The 16,814-nt window shown below is 37.0% G+C and overlaps 1 protein-coding gene across 1 annotated transcript in view; it reads left to right on the plus strand.

The window, feature by feature from the left end:
* The window catches only part of CPED1 (cadherin like and PC-esterase domain containing 1), a 322,124-nt gene that overhangs the window by 112,398 nt on the left and 192,912 nt on the right, over positions 1-16,814 (plus strand). Inside the window, exons 5-6 of the mRNA XM_068973158.1 lie at positions 1,817-1,949; positions 3,919-4,087. Coding sequence (XP_068829259.1) covers positions 1,817-1,949; positions 3,919-4,087 — 302 coding nt within the window. The remainder of the gene's footprint in view (positions 1-1,816; positions 1,950-3,918; positions 4,088-16,814) is intronic.

Here is a 16,814-nt window from a genome sequence, read left to right on the forward strand (position 1 = left end):
GTAGCAAAGGTAAAAGGGAAAGTAAAGGTTTTAGTCACTTAGTCATGTTTCCAACTCTTTGCAACCTGGACGATAGCCCGCCAGGCTTCTCTGTCCATGGAATTCTCCAGGCAAGAATACTGGAGTGGGTTGCCATTTCCTTCTCTGGGGGACAACTTCCTGACCTAGGGATCAAACCCAGGCCTCCTACATTGCAGGCAGATTCTTTACCATCTGAGCCACCTAGGAAGCCCAAGGGGACCCTGTAGCTGCACGGGCCAAGAATTGAACCCTGGCCTCCTGCATAGCAGGCAAGAATTCTACCAGTGAATCACCCACGTCTATTTAGTTGCAGGGGGGCGGGGGGAAGAACACCTATTTTCTTACTGCAAAGGTAAAGGACTGTATTAATGCTTAAATTATCTTGTAGTTGTGATGCTCAGGGAAAGAAATTACCTTAATGGCTCTTCATTTGTCACCTCTAGAAACAAGCAATTTGAATATTTCCTTTATTATGATATATTAGAACTTCATTAATAAGGAAGTCTTACAAACAGGCTATCATTTTTTGAGAAAGATCACACTGTGCTAAATAATGAGATATGGGAATACATTGAACAGCTTGACTTCTGCTGACTTTTACTTAAGAGCATGAAGTATTTTAAATTAGACTGTGTTAGTATTGATGAAACATGCACAAGGGGGGAAATGATTTAAAGGTTTTATTCTATTTGGGGAGCTAGATAAATTGTATAATTTAAACATAAAGCTCTATGACCTGGCAGTAAGGAAACAACAACTCTTAATATGCTGTTGGAGAGCGTGAAATTGGGGCAACCTTTTCAGAAGGCAATTGAGTAATTTTGATCAAATTTACAATGCATTTACCCATTGACCCAAAAATTACACATATAGATTTGAATTCATCCCTAGATAAACTTGTAAAAGTACACCAGATTAGATGTTAAGAGTGTTCATTGTAGTATTTTTGAAATAGCAGAAGAAAAAATTACAAAAATAATCTAAATACACAGCAATAAGGGAATGGTTAAATTAAATATATTCATTAAATGGAACACCCCAAACCATTAAGAAGTATAAGGTAATTCTGTATATGCTGATATGGATATACAGAATTACCTTCTATCAATATGTGTTCTTAAATAAGTCATCATTGTTGGTTTTTACTTTTATACACTTAAAAAATTCATTAAATAATATTCTTGGAAAAGGAAATGGCAACCCACTCAAGTATTCTTGTCTGGAAAATCCCACGGACAGAGGAGAGGAGCCTGGTGGGCTATAGTTCATGAGGTCTCAAAGAGTCAGACATGACTAAGCGACTAAGCACAAATAATATTCTACAAAATAATGAAACACTTCTTGAGGTTATCAAGGTCAAGAAGCATGACAGACTCTAGCTTTTGAAGGACTGCATTGTCAGGAAGTCAACTCAAGTTGTCTATGTAGTATTCTCATCACAAACAGAAGTCAGCTCCTACACCACCATTCCCTGAATCAAGAGTACATCTCTAAGCCATACGAAGATAGACCCTCCTGGGGAGGGAGAGGGACACATTGTATCTACTGAGCAAGAAAATTTTAATGTTATGACAATTGTTTTACTAGTATATGGTAAGAGAACATACCACTAAGGAAAGGCCTCTCTAAACATGCCTTCGTGCTTGATGGATCTAACCTTGATTCAGAATGGAGAGAAAATTTGCTGCCTGTTTCCCTTGGACCCAGGAGGTTAACACAGCAAGACTCTATTTCGGAAGCCACTCCAAAAGGAAACAATAAAATGACTGTCTTTTGCTCTTTTGAATCTTTCCAGAATTGCAACTTCTGGTGAGCCCTTCTGTGTGTCTGAATCAGAGCATACAATTAAAGCTGAGGACTTCAAGTCACCTCTTAAAAACACTGAAGTCGCAGATGTGGAAACCAGGGGACTGGAGACGTGAACAGCTGTAAGCTAATCATTTTGAATTGTTACCCCAGGCACGCATTTTAGAAGATAACCAATAAGAAAAAAAGCACTAGACACATCTAGGGGTTTTACATGTTTGAAATTTTAGGTTCTGTTACATAAATTTTCAACTATCTCTTCTTAATAAAGAATGTACCATCTATTTTCTTCTAGACTAATTCAAACCTCTCTTGCCATAGAATAAACATTTGGGTAAATAGGACTCTTATCTAGAAAGTTACATTAATGGAAATTGAATCTAAAAGCTTGACAGTGTGAAACTATAAAATTTTAACTTCTATTTTATATTCAAATAACAAACCTTAGTCTATGAGTATGGCTGAATGATTTTTTTCTAGTTATTTTTTTAGGGCTCTGAGAAAACAACTGTAGGGTACCAAGTTACTTAAGTTGCTCCCAGGGAAATGATTTTTTCATGTCGATAAATTACAGTGAAAAACTAAGAGATTTTAATTATCTTATCCAAGGCGCAAAACAGTTTGCCTCATGTCATTTTATAATTTTTAGGTAGTATTTGAAGAATCATATGCATTTCTGCTTATGTAGACTTCAAAAGATGAAAAAGCACTCTCTTTTCATTGACTGAACTTAGATAATTGAAATACAGAAATAGGGTGCAGAAGAGAAAATAGCTATACATTTTGGTTGAAGAAGGAAATGGCAACCCATTCCAGTATTCTTGCCTGGAGAATTCCATGGACAGAGGAGCCTGTGGGCTACAGTCCATGGGGTTGCAAAGAGTCGGACGTGACTGATCGATTCACACACACACATACATTTTGGTACCATTTGGTGGCCTTCCATGGTGACTCAGACGGTAAAGATTCTGCCTGTAATGCAGGAATCGCAGGTTCCATCCCCTGGTCAGATAGATCCCCTAGAGAAGGCAACGGCAACTCACTCCAGTATTCTTGCCTGGAGAATTGCACGGATGAAGAGCCTGGCAGGCTACAGTCCATACAGTCGAATTGCAAAGAGTAGGACACAACGGAGAGACTAACACACATACACACATGATGAGAGTCTATTTGCTTCATCACAGAATATTCAACTAGTGGTTCCCTCCCCTTCCTTTTTTAGACTGAAGTGTTTCCTGAAACTTCATCCCTCAAATTAACCCTTAATGATCATATGGTGTAGATTATTGTGTGCAAGAGTGCTCAGATGCTTTAGGCATGCCCAACTCTTTGAGACCCCATGGACTGTAGCCCGCCAGGCTCCTCTGCCCATGGGGATTCTCCAGGCAAGAATACTGGAGTGGGTTGCCATGTCCTTCTTCAGGGGATCTTCCCAACCCACGGATCGAACTCGCGGTCTCTTACGCCTCCTGCATTAGCAGGCAGGTTCTTTACCACTAGCGCCACCTGTGGTTTATGAAAGTGAAAAGTGAACATTTAGTCGCTCAGTTGAGTCCAACTCTTTGCGACCCCATGGACTGTAGCTTACCAGGCTCCTCCGTCCATGGGATTTTCCAGGCAGGAGTACTGGAGTGGGGTGCCATTGCCTCCTCCAGAGGATCATCCCAACCCAGGCATCGAACATCGTAGGCAGACACTTTACCGTCTGAGCCACCAGAAGTAGAATCAAATTAGTGGGGAAAGTATTTTGGCATACTTTTCATGATCTGTCCACTACTGAGAAACCATATCTTGTAAAGGAAAAGATAGAACTCAGGTAGATAAGGGCAGAACAAGAAGACGTCAGGGGTTTCCTAAGCTTTTACATGGACCTCTTTCGTTGGGATGGTACCAGATGTCACTAATGGTAACATTTTTTTAGATCTTTAAACCTTATTTTGGGTATCATTTTAGCCTTTGTTTAAGGAAGCCCATACACGGAAGGCTGGGGCCCAAGGAGCGAAAGATGGGGTGTACAAAGTGCTGAGGTAATTTACAAATTACATACTCACTCCAAATTATGGAGCTTTAATTCTGTTTTGTATTTTTTAGGAATCAAACCACAGCCCTTGCTCCACAAGAAACACTCTTGAGAGCCAAAGATTTATCTGTAATTCTTAAAGCATATGTACTGGTGACATCCTTAACTCCGCTGCGTGCATTCATTCATTCGACTGGCATTGTTTGGAATCCACCAAAGAAAAAACGCTTCACTGTCAAGGTAAAATTTCCATCGAAGCAGTTATTTCCCACAAAGTATACCGAAGATAAGTAAAGTGAGTTGGGCTGCCTTTTTTTGACCTTTATGATTATCAACTCCCATGGAACAAAGATTGTATCGTTTTATTGCTGCAAGCAGAGATTTTCATTTAATAAGTGTAGTTCAAAAATTACCTAGAAACAGCTTCACTCGAGATCACAAAGACTACATCTTTTTTTTTTTTTCCCTCAATTTATCATTTTAATCGGTTCTTTGACTCATTGTAAAGCTAGTTTCAGCTATGGTCTGTTTTTCTTGAGTTGACTTTCTACTTAAGAAAAATGTAGTCAGTGCAACAAAGGAAAATATAGTTTTGCCCTTATGCTTTTTGCTTTATTTTTAGGAAACATAGTGCCTATTTCATTTTGCCATTCAATATGGAATATTTGTTGAGTAAAAAACACCTCTCTCAAGGATGCCTGACATAGTGAGCCCTGATATAAAGCATGATGAGAAAGTTTTCAGGAAAGAATTTAATAATAACCTCCAAAAAGTTTAGTTATAAGAGGTAATTCAGCTTAGCTCAGCCAAAAATAAAGTCTATTAAGAGTATATTTGATAAATTTTAAAGAGTTTCTGATTTTACAAAATTAATTGTCCAAGTCACAGGTAAGAGGAAATACATACATGCTTTCTTTCAGTTTCCTCCCCCTTCCTCTTATCTGTTTTCTGAACAATTACTACTATAAAATTAAACAAAATGCCTTCAAAGAACAAATACCACACAATCCCACTTGCAGAAGGAATCTAAACTAGTCAAACTCACAGGAGCAAAGAATAGAATGGTGGTTACCAGGGACTGGAGAGGTGTTAGTCTAAGGGTATAAAATTTCAGTTATGTTAAATAAGTCCTAGAGATGTATATACTTACAGTATAGTGCCTATAGTGAATAATACTGAGATTTGCTAAGAGGACAGATTTCAAGTGTTCTTATCACTAAACAAATAGGTAGGGTGGAGGGAAACTTTTGGAGGGTATAGATATGTTTATAACTTGATTGCGGTGATCGTTTCATAGGTATATATGTATCTCTAAACTCATCATCTTGTATATATTAAATATGTACAGATTTTTGTATTCTAATCAGAATAAAATGGTTTAATAAAAAGAGAAGGCACAAGTACCTCATAATTTCAAGAGATTTAAAAGTGACTATAATTGATACTTTTCAGAAGTTATCTTGCATAAACTACACTTTAAGTTTTGGAAAATCTTCCAACAGTGAAAGATTTTTAAAAGGCACGCTTAAATATTGTCAGTGAAAAAACAGATAAGCATGATAAAAGATGCAAGGGTTACATCGCTTAGTAAAATAGATAACTGATATTGTAAGGAAATGGTGTTGATGACTTAGGTCTCAAGGGTAGTTAAATTTAAGGACAATAATCAGTATATTATATCGGTGTATATGATTTTTAATTAATCATGAAAAACTGGAATCTAATTTGGTTTGTCTTTTGTGTTATCTCCTACAAGTCTTCACAGTGGCTATTTATATTCCCTGCTGCTGCTACTGCTGCTAAGTCGCTTTAGTCGTGTCTGACTGTGCAGCCCCATAGAGGGCAGCCCACCAGGCTCCCCCGTCCCTGGGATTCTCCAGGCAAGAACACTGGAGTGGATTGCCATTTCCTTCTCCATATTTATATTCCCTAAGAACCTTTAATTAATTATTCTCCAATTGCCCGTTTCTGTTAAATTGAATTGTATGAAATTGCTGACAATTGTGACCTACAAAAAATTGCAATTTCCTATGATTCAACCAAGTAATTGGAACTTGGATATAATGAGATACAAGAATCATATTCCTCAACTCATGTCACGTTCATGTATTTGGAAAATGTTTGTTGAGCAGAGATCAGAATCCCTGTCCTTGTAGAACTTGCAACATCTGTGTGTGCAGTCTTCTTGTTTTATCTATTCTATTTATTACATTTTATTCCCAGTTCCCACTTAATTCTCCTTCCCCTCAAGTGTGAGTCATTCAGTCGTGACCGACTCTTTGTAACCTCATGGACTGTAGCCCACCCAGATCCTCTGTCCTTGGAATTCTCCAGTGTAGAATACTGGAGTGGTTGCCATACCCTTCTCCAGGGGATCTTCCTGACCCAGGGATGAAACCTGGGTTTCCCGCATTGCAGGTAGATTCTTTACTGTCTGAGCCTAGAAACCCCTCAAAGGCCATCATTATAATGACTTAATGTGTATTTTTTGTGCATATTTTTGTAAAATAAGCTTCTTTATTTTGTTATACATGTCAGTATTTTTAGTATATAAATTGTATTATATTAGATAATTTTTTTCTAACTTTTTTTAATGCAGCACTGCATACTTTTAGGAAGAAACCATGCACATCGCTGTGTGTACATCTTCTGTGTTACTTTTCACTGATTTATGGTATTGCTAATGTGTATCTATCCACAGCTCTAGTGATAGACATCCTGATTGCTTCAACTCTTAGCTGAAGCAAACAATACTTCAAATGTACAAATCCTTCTGTTTGACTCTTTAAGAACCTGCATATCATTTTCTGAAAAATACATACCCAGAGTGGAATTGCTGGGTCATAAGATAGGAGTTCATTTGATAGAATTAAATAATGTCAGTTTGCCCTTCAGAATGCATATATCCATTTCCATGCCCCAACAATTAGGCCAATATTTGACCTTTTCCAGCTGCGTCAAGTGAAAAGTGGGAACTCATTCTTGCAAATAGCTCAATTTGTCATCTATTAACCTTATTATATGGGCTTCCCTGGTGGCTCAGATGTTAAAGCATCTGCCTCCAATGCGGAAAACCCGGGTTTGATCCCTGGGCTGGGAAGATCCCCTGGAGAAGGAAATGGCAACCCACTCCAGTATTCTTGCCTGGAGAATCCCAAGGACGGAGGAGCTTGGTAGGCTACAGTCCACGGGGTCACAAAGAGTGACTTCACTTTCACAACCTTATTACAGTGTTCTGTTTTGATTAGAAATCTTCAACTGATTAATCAAATTCATTTTTTCCTTATGGTTCCTCTTCAGAAATTTGGTCTCAGAGATCATTTCTTATCTCTTAAGTCACAAAGATGTACTTCTCCATTTTTTCCATTACCTTTATAATTTTTTCTGGACATATAAATATTTAATTAAATTAGAGTTCCACCTCTGATGCAGGTTTTTTCTCTATATAATTGGTTCTCATGAGCTAAAAACTTATTATTCCCTATGAATCCGCTGTCACATGTATTGTATAACATTCCACCTGTATACGGGGATGCCTCTGGGATTTCTGTTCTGTTTCAGTTGGCCCACTTGTTTTTATTATTTTGGCAATATAAATATTTATTCATGGTTGACAGGGGAGGTTCACCTTTTTTACTTTTTATTTTCAAGGTTACGTTAACTATATGGTAGACATTTATTTCCTTATAAACATTTTAGAATATCAAGTATACTTTTTAAATCCTACTAAAATTTCAATATATAATAACATTGAATTTATAGTTTAATTTTTGAAGAATTAATTTTTATAATATTAAGTCTCTCTGTTATTCAGGTCATTTTATTTGTCCTTTGTTAGAGTTTATTATTTTTTCCTCCACAGAGATCTTATATAGTGTTGCTTAAATTTACTTCAAGATTCTCTAAAGTATTTTTTATATTGGTTTTTAAATTATATTTTCCAGTTGGTTATTACTAGGATAGTCCGTACATGCTAAGTTGCTTCAGTCGTGATTGACTCTTTGCAACCCTGCGGACTGAAGCCTGCCAGGCTCCTCTGTCCACGGGATTCTCCAGGCAAGAACGCTAGAGTGGGTTGCCACTTCCTTCTCCTGGGGGGTCTTCCTGACCCAGGGGTCAAACCCGTGTCTCATCTCTTTTGTCTCCAGCACTGGCAAGTGTGTTCTTTACCACTCGTGCCACCTGGGAAGCCCATTATTAGGATTGCAGGCATTGCGGGCGAATTCTTTCCCATCTGAGCCACAAGGGAAGCCCATTATTAGGATTGAGAAATTCTGCTTTTAGAGTCGAACTTCTGTTTGATAAACTTGTTTCAGTAAGTTCACTATCAACATCATTGGTTTTACTAGATGTTTTATCTGCAAATAAAGCCATGTTAATCTCTTTTCCCTTTAATTCTTAGTTATCTTTTTTTCTTCCTTTTTTTTTTTTCTTTTTCTTGACTAATGTTGTCCAGGATAGCCAATACTATCTTTAAAAGTAGAATTCATAGTGTTCTTGAGTTGAGTATCATTTAAGATGGACACATCTCAGGTTTCTCTGTTAAGTAAAACGCTTACAGTAGGTTTTATGTATTTAACCTTTACAATCTCTGCCAAAGCAAGGAGAATAGTACAGTTAACTGCAGTGGGTCTATCATTACATTTCAGTTAATCATGGTTATCTTCATGTTCATCTGGTGTATTTTGTTGCTAGATTTTCTTTTGATTACAAGCTCCCTGCATACATGAGATAAAACCTACTTGATTATTCTGGACTATTTTCAATCCTCTGTTGAATTCATAAAAATTGTAAAATTTTTATACCTATGTTCTTAAATGATGTGGACTCATATTTTCTTATGTTTCTTGTATGATTTTTATATTTTACATTATTTGTATTTGTAGCTTCATAAAGTTAAGCTGGATAACGTTCACTCTTTTTCAGTTTTTTGAATCAGCTTATGTAAGAGAGGAATTAGATTGCCCTCAAAGAATTTGATACAAGTCTCTTGAAAGAATAGATTTGAAGGGTTTTTTAAAAACAGCATTGACATTTCAATTTATTGAAAACATTTTGGTTGATTTTAAGTTCTCAATTTCTTCATGTACAGTTTGGTATTTTGGGGGAGGGGTTACCAGTTTCATCAAATGTTTTAATTCTTTACTGTATACTAGATTATAATGTTTTTATTTTTATATCTGTTGTGTTTGCAGCTATTTCATCTTTTTCAGTTTATCCTTTGTAGATAAGCATTATGCATTTTCTTCTTATTTTCCTATTAAAATTGTCAGAAGTTTTTCTGCTGGTTGGTAAAATCTTTTTAAAGAAAACAGTTTTTTTTTACTTTGTTAATTTTTTCATCATTTTGATGTTGTTCCCAGTTTCACAGATTCACGCTGTTATTTGCATCATTTCTTGGCTTCTAGTATTTTGTTTGCTCTATTGTTCCTTTTTAGTTTCTCATTTGAATGTTTGCCTCCTTCATGCTTAACATTTTTGTTTCCTAGCAAAAATGGCTAAAGCTACGCATTCCTTCTATGCCCTGTTAAGTCATGTCTCATAAATTTCAAATTATCTAATTCTAAATACTTTTTAATATTCTTTATGATTGCCTTGCTTAGCTCAAGGATTTGATAACATATTCAATTTATAAAGAAAGGATTCTTTTTCAGCTATCCTTTTGTTATGAATCCCTGATTTACTGCATTATTATTGGAGGACAAATCCTGTATGCTACTGGTATCTTGGAATTTATCCATGCTTTCTTTTAATGACTAATAATCTTTATATTAAAAAAAAATCTTCCATGAGTGCTTAGAAACAAAACCTCTACATGGGTATAGAATTCTATATATATTTAATGGCTCACTTATTAATCATATTCTGCAGATACTTGATTTCTTCCTGTCTGATCTACTAGCTGCTAAGTGGAATGTGTTAAGATCTCTGACTAAAATTGTTGGTCTGCTTCTCCCTGTCATTCCGGTAGTTGAATATTCTGATATCATGTTTGTTACCTATTATGACGGCTACAACTTCTTTTTCCACAGTTCCTCTTTGTGCATGTGTGCTCACTCGCTCAGTCGTGTCCAACTCTTTGCCACCCCGTGGACTGTAGCCTGCCAGGCTCGTCTGCCATGAATTTTTCAAGCAAGAATACTGGAGAGGGTTGCCATTTACTACTCTAGGAGTTCTGCCCGACCCAAGAATCGAACCCATGTCTTTTGAGTCTCCTGCATTGGCAGGCAGTTTCTTTGCCGTTGCGCCACCTGGGAAGCCCATAGTTCCTTTAGCCAGTATATTTTGCTTTCTTTTGTCTTAGGATACAACTGCTTAAATTCTATTTCAGTCTATGTTAAGATTTTTGTGAATTTTCTTTTGGTTCATATTTTTGTTTTCGCATATGTTTTAAAAATTTTTCCCTTTTGACATATCTTTGTAGTAAATCTATTTTTTAATAGTAGAGTCTTAAAATTTATTGTTTTCACCCAATCTGAGAATCTTAATTTTTTAATTTATGATTTTTAATTGACTTACATAGATTATTTAGGACTTATTCCTTCTATCTTATTTTTTTAAATTTTCAGTGCATTCATTTGTTTCATTTAAAATATCTTTTCCTGTTTTTCACTGTAGAGATGAAATTTTCTTTTGTTAGCTTAAAAGTTATTATTCTTAATGTAACATACTGTGGATATCCTTCATTTGAGACATACACTCATGCTTATTTTCTCCTATGAAGTTCTTAAATTTTAGTATCTTCCACTCTGCCCCCTCATGACTAATGCCATTTGCTATCTATACCACTTCTCCATATCCCATCATCACAGTGTAGATTTAAAAATTCTGATTGAAATAATCATTTGGGTGGGGTTATTTTCTTAAAAAACAATGCCATAATCAAACTTTATCAAGGAATTTGTCACCTTCATATCCCCTGATTATTCACAGCATCCTCCTAGATTTGCTTCCTTTCTTATCTGTGTTTTCTGTTTGAGCCTGAAGTCTTTACTCTTTAATTCTGGGGAATTTGTTTCCATTATTTCTTGTAATATTTTTGCCACAGTATTTTCCTCTGTTGTTCAAATTTTGACCCCTTCATTTCATGTGCTAATACCCCTTAACTTGAGAAAGTGAAGTGGCTTAGTCATGTCTGACTCTTTCCAGCCCCATAGACTGTAGCCTACCAGGGTCCTCATCCATGGGATTTTCCAGGCAAGAGTACTGGAGTGGGTAGCCATTTCCTTCTCAACTTGAGAACTATGTACATTTTTACTTACAGCTATTGATTTCTTACTGTTTTTCCTCTTGATTCTTTTTAATGATCCTTTTCTATATTTCATTTTCCTACCATCTACCATTATTTCTAATATGAGGATATTAATCATGCTTATTTTAAATTCCTAACTCATTAATTTTATTCTTTTATAATTTTTATATTGGAACATAGTTGATTAACAATGTTGTGTTAGTTTCAGGTGTACAGCAAAGTGATTTCTTTATACATATACATGTTTCTATTCTTTTTCAAATTCTTTTGACATTTAGGTTGTTACATGATATTGATCAGAGTTCCCTGAACTATGCAGTAGGTCCTTGTTGGTTATCAATTTTAAATATAGCAGTGGGCGCATGCCATTCCCAAACTCCGTAAATATTCCCTTTCACCCACTCTTCCCCGCTGGTAACCATAAATTCATTCTTTAAGTCTGTGAGTCTGTTTCTGTTTTGTAAATAAGTTCATTTGTATCATTTCTTTTTAGATTCTTCATATAAGCAATATCATATTTCTCTTTCTCTGTCTGACTTACTTCACTCATTATGACAATCTCTAACATCCATGTTGCTGCAAACACCTAGCTCATTAATTTTAGAAGTCCAATGTTCTATCCATTGCCACAGAGCCCCTGTGGCTTTAGAAGCATGGTTTTAGAAGCATGATATATGGCATTTAGTTTATTACCTTTTTTTCGAGGTGGTTGTACTTTTCACGTGTGCCCTCTTTTGTTCTTTGAGCTTAAGTTATCCTCCAGATACTATTTATTCTAGTAGTTATCATATCAGGGGAAGGCCAGGTAAATCCGAAGGGGATGGAAGACTTCCCTGGTGATCCAGTGGTTAAGAATCCACCTTGCCAGTCAGGGGACGCGGGTCCGATCCCTACTGAGGAACTAAGATCTCGCATGCTGGGGAGCAGCTAAGCCCGCACGTGGCAACTGCTGAGCCTGTTCATCGCAGCGAGAGAGTCTGAGCGCTGCAATGAAAGGTCCCACCTGCTGCAGCTAACACCCAATGCAGCCAAATAAATAAACGTTTTAAAAAACCCACAACAGCGACAAAAGACGGCTGAAGGTGAGTTCCAGGCATTGCAAAAGCACTTTTCATCATCTCTCTCTGCCACCATGGTGTCAGGTGACTTCTGTGTTCAGAATCTCACTCCCTTAAGTAGAAGAGTCTTGGGAGGAGACAGTTCCCTTCGTTATAAGTCATCGATCTCGGGGTTTGGGAGAGAAGGAGGTGGAGGAATGAATGCCAGATGTGACCAACCCCACACATCTCATCAGCTCCTCACCTGAGGGAGACATTCAGCACCCTGAATCCTGTAGGCTTCACATCCCTAACAGAGAAGGAGCAGTCAGCAATTGTTCTCAGGGACCACCCAGGAGAGGCTGGAGGAAAGCAAAAATGCTTTACTGCAACTTGTCCTCTCAAAGAAATCTCTGGCAACACTCTCCTTTAATTGCAGTCATCCCTGCCCATGGTAGCTCAGACGGTAAAGAATCTGCCTGCGATGCAATCCCTGGGTTGGGAAGATCCCCTTGAGTAGGAAATGGCAACCCACTCCAGTATTCTTGCCTGGAGAATTCCATGGACAGAGGAGACTTGTGGGCTACAGTCCATGGGGTCGCAAAGAGTTGGGCACGACTGAGCAACTAACACTGCCCACGGCCACCACTGTCCCAGCCGGTTCAAAAATATCTTTCAGAATCACTGTCACACAAGTTTTGATTTGTTCTTTAGTTAAATTCATACTTCAGTCTCATTTAACCTATAATAGTTCACCATCTTGCTGGGAAACTGAAGCTCCTAGATATTCCAGGTAATTGTTTTTAAGTTGTGGTTTGTTTTTTTTTTTTCTTTTTCCTTTATTTAAGCACCACATTCCCCCAATCCTGGTAAAAATGATAACTTTTTTTTGGTGAAAGTATTTCCTGAAGGAAAAGAAACTGTAGGAAAAGAAAGCTCTTTGTGATTTGATTTTCTCTAGGTCTTCAGGCTTTATTCACTACATTGTTTCTTCTTATTCATATCTTTGTCATTTCTGCAGGACAGATGCAAGCTGCCGTCTTAGCATAGGAAAGCATGTAGCTCTTGTCATTTTCATCCTGTCCTTGAGATTTGTCTTTTCAAAATCTTGCCTGACTGTTCTAGACAATACTATTATCTGCTCTCAAAGGGGAGGTAGTGCAGCTTCCTGGGTTAATGTGCCAGAGAGCAGTGATTTCCTTCTAGAGGCCAGTTATACTCCGTGCTGCAGATAGATTCAGAAAGCCAGGGTCTATTTTTTTACCCTTCAATGGAAGTACTTATAGCTTCCATTAAAACACATAGATTATACTTATCTGTTAAATCACTCACCCACCCTCCGAAATATAGCTTCTATGTGATATTTTTAGATGTGAAAAAATACATGGAAATGTTTTCAATGCTAATGTGACAGATAGGACCAAGACCTACTTTAAAGACTAGCCATGTGATATGTGTGAGTGTTACTGGCTCAGTCGTGTCTGAGTTTTTATGACCCCGTGGACTGTAGCCTTCCAGGCTCCTCTGTCCATGGAGTTCTCCAGGCAAGGATACTGGAGTGGATTGCCATTCCCTTCTCCAGGGGATCTTTTGGACCCAGGGATTGAACCCAGGTCTCCTGCATTGTAGGCAGATTCTTTAGCGATTGAGCTACTAGGGAAGCCCAACCAGATGATACCAATGTTTTATTAAATACTATTCTGAAAATTCCACAAGACATAATTTGTGTGTTTGTGTACTGAGTCCTGAATCCTAGGGCTGAATCATTAGTGATTTATGCACTGGGCAGTGAAGCAAGCCCACTAAACTGGTTATCAGTGGCCATTTATAGAACATTCTGGCAGCTAAAGGAGTATGAAAGCAGTAACAGATTTAACTGTGAGCTCATTTATTTCCAATTAGGTCTGGTGCTGAGATACTCTATGTGGTAAAGCTTTAGAGAGAGTTGAAAAATATCATCAATGCAAATTTGAGAAATAATGGAAGTAGAAGCTTTATAAACTAAATTTTTCTAAAATTCTTTCTGTACAAAAGAATAATTTAAAATATAAGTGTTTGAGATTTCCAAAGACTGTTCAAATATACCAGGGGAGGATGAAAAAGGGTAAGAAAATTAATGGCAAATGCAAGATTTGATTACTATATCCTATGATCCAGTTTTAAAACAACTATTTTTGCTGCTGTTAAGGCAATGTCATTTTCCTGGTGAATAAATCCAACTTCAAGCTATATTTTATTCAGAAATTTCTTCCCTGAAAAAAAACCCCTCAATTCAATGATAAAACACTCCAGTTATACCTATGAATTGACCAGGCAAACTCTTCCACAGTCATTCTAACCAAAACTTTCAGTCAAAAACATCCATGGCTGTCTTTAAACACAGGTCATATAGATTAACTGCAAGAAATTTAAATTTGGTTTTTAGAGTGAAAAGACACAATTATCCCTTCATCCACTGTAAAGTTATCCAACAGAGAGGAAACTCTTATCTGTAACTTCTTTATGATGTCTGGAGATTCTTTATACCTGTGATCATAGCTGACTGCTTTGATGAAAATGCATTGCTGGAGTGACTCATGATTTCTGGAAGAAGACTTAGCCGAAGCCTTATTTTGTCTAGCTGAGACATAATTTAAATAAATTCCTGTTTCGATCTGCAGTTCCATATTCGAAGATGTTCTTTTGTTGATATTTGGTATTCAAAAGTTACATGAGGATAATTCCTTGAATGTAATCAGCTCTTGATACAAACTTGGAATGAATTCCATCAGCGATCATTTAAAAATGTTTAACCATGTGAAGAAATTGCTCAAGGCTATTTTCTCCCTAACTGTTTTAATTCAGCCCCTGTGTGCCTTCCAGTAAATATAATAGACAGATGTCATCATCTGAATTTCTAGGCAAGGCCACTTTGATAAAAATGGGAAAACACAGGACATTGCTGGCTTTGCTCAAGTCAGTATCTATGAGAATCATCTCCAATGTAAACCAAAGTTAAAGCAAGCTCGTGCCCAGTCTCTAAATCACCAGCTGTCTATCCCCGCTGCATTGGCCTTCGGGGGACCATTCTTCCATTTCCGGTTCCCTCTCACATCGATGGAATCAGCAGATGTGTACAGAGGGGAGAGTGAACCTTGGCAAAGAGGGGCATGTTGTTATTTACAAGGACCCCTTTTCATGGATGCATATATCTCTTATTCAGTTTTGGAAACGACACAGTTGCAGGGATGAAGTTAGCCTCATTTGTCGTCGATATTTATGCTGTGCCTTTCATAATGTCAGATGAGATAGCTCATATATTCCCAAGGTAAAAATGAGTAATATCTTTGGAAGCAGGTATAAAGTTACAATACAGTTTTTCAACTTGAAGAAGTGTTCTTCTGATTTTCATTTTACGTCTAAGACTGCAGACTATGGAACAGACCTTGTAAAAGACTTTTTCACTGAGCATCTGGCTCTTCTGTAGGCCTGGGAGATTTATGTCAGCTGTAGGAAGAATGTGAATAAAACCCTGCTTCTGGGAGTTTGTGAAATGAGCTGATGTATTACTTAGTCTACTCTTGCTTGGATTAAATTTTAAAATTGCATCAGGGTGTTCATTTTTAAGTATGATTTTATATAAATAGGAATTATAGATAACCAGCATAAAATTTAAAAAATGTGTGACTAGAGCTGAATTACAATAAAACCCAAATAATAATTGCAAAATTAACACTTATCAACCCACACTGATGTTAAATACTATTTCAGATCTGTTTGCTCTAGAAAAAGAATGATTATTTTGCACAGGATTTTAAAGTGCCTAAATGCAAAACAATGTTATGCTGTTAATGGCATTGGTGTGTTGAAGGCAGCTTTATCTCTTGTGCTGAAAACTTTCATTTCTTTCATTCACTCATTCATTTCCACCTTGTCCCATAAAAGCTTTCAAGTAATTCTATACATTCATTCATTTATTCTTTTATGGAATCTGGATTATTAGCCTAAATAGGAAGAAAAGTATTCATTAATTATGGTCACATTTACTTGATCCAAAATGACCATTTAAACATATGACCCTAATCTTTCAGAACTGTAGGCAAACTCTGGAGAGTGCCAGGTGCACAAAAAATATTAGTCATTGAATGATTGTCTATCATTACCATTTTTACTTATCTTATTAATTGTAACTTGCCAAAAACTGAAATTTGAAGAAATATTTAAGAGTAGATTCTACAACAGAGAATAAATACAATAAATTTATATAAACCATCTCTGTCAATTGTTATCTCTTCTGAACTGATGTAGTGAACTGATATGATTATCTGATATGGGCACATTATTATATATTCATTGTAGTGACAACATAAAGGTGAAACCTAATCTTAATGAATACTTTGCTAATTATTATTTCAATGCAAAAAAAAAAAAAAACAATGGATAAGTGTCAATTATCTATCCAGAAAAATGGAGGTTAACCGATATTCAGGGACTTCGGTGTGAGATCAGGTGAGGTAAGTGAATGCATTTAGGAAGCTTAAGAGATGGCAGATCTCGGTGGTATTTGGGGATTTAGGACTTTTGCCTGCTCCCTGTGGCTCAGCTGGTAAAGAATCCGCCTGCAATGCGGGAGACCGGTGCTCGATCCCTGGGTTGGGAAGATCCCCTGGAGAAGGGAAAGGCTATCCACTCCAGTATT

The sequence above is a fragment of the Capricornis sumatraensis genome, chromosome 5, assembly GCF_032405125.1.
Source record: "Capricornis sumatraensis isolate serow.1 chromosome 5, serow.2, whole genome shotgun sequence".
Lineage (NCBI taxonomy): Eukaryota > Metazoa > Chordata > Mammalia > Artiodactyla > Bovidae > Capricornis > Capricornis sumatraensis.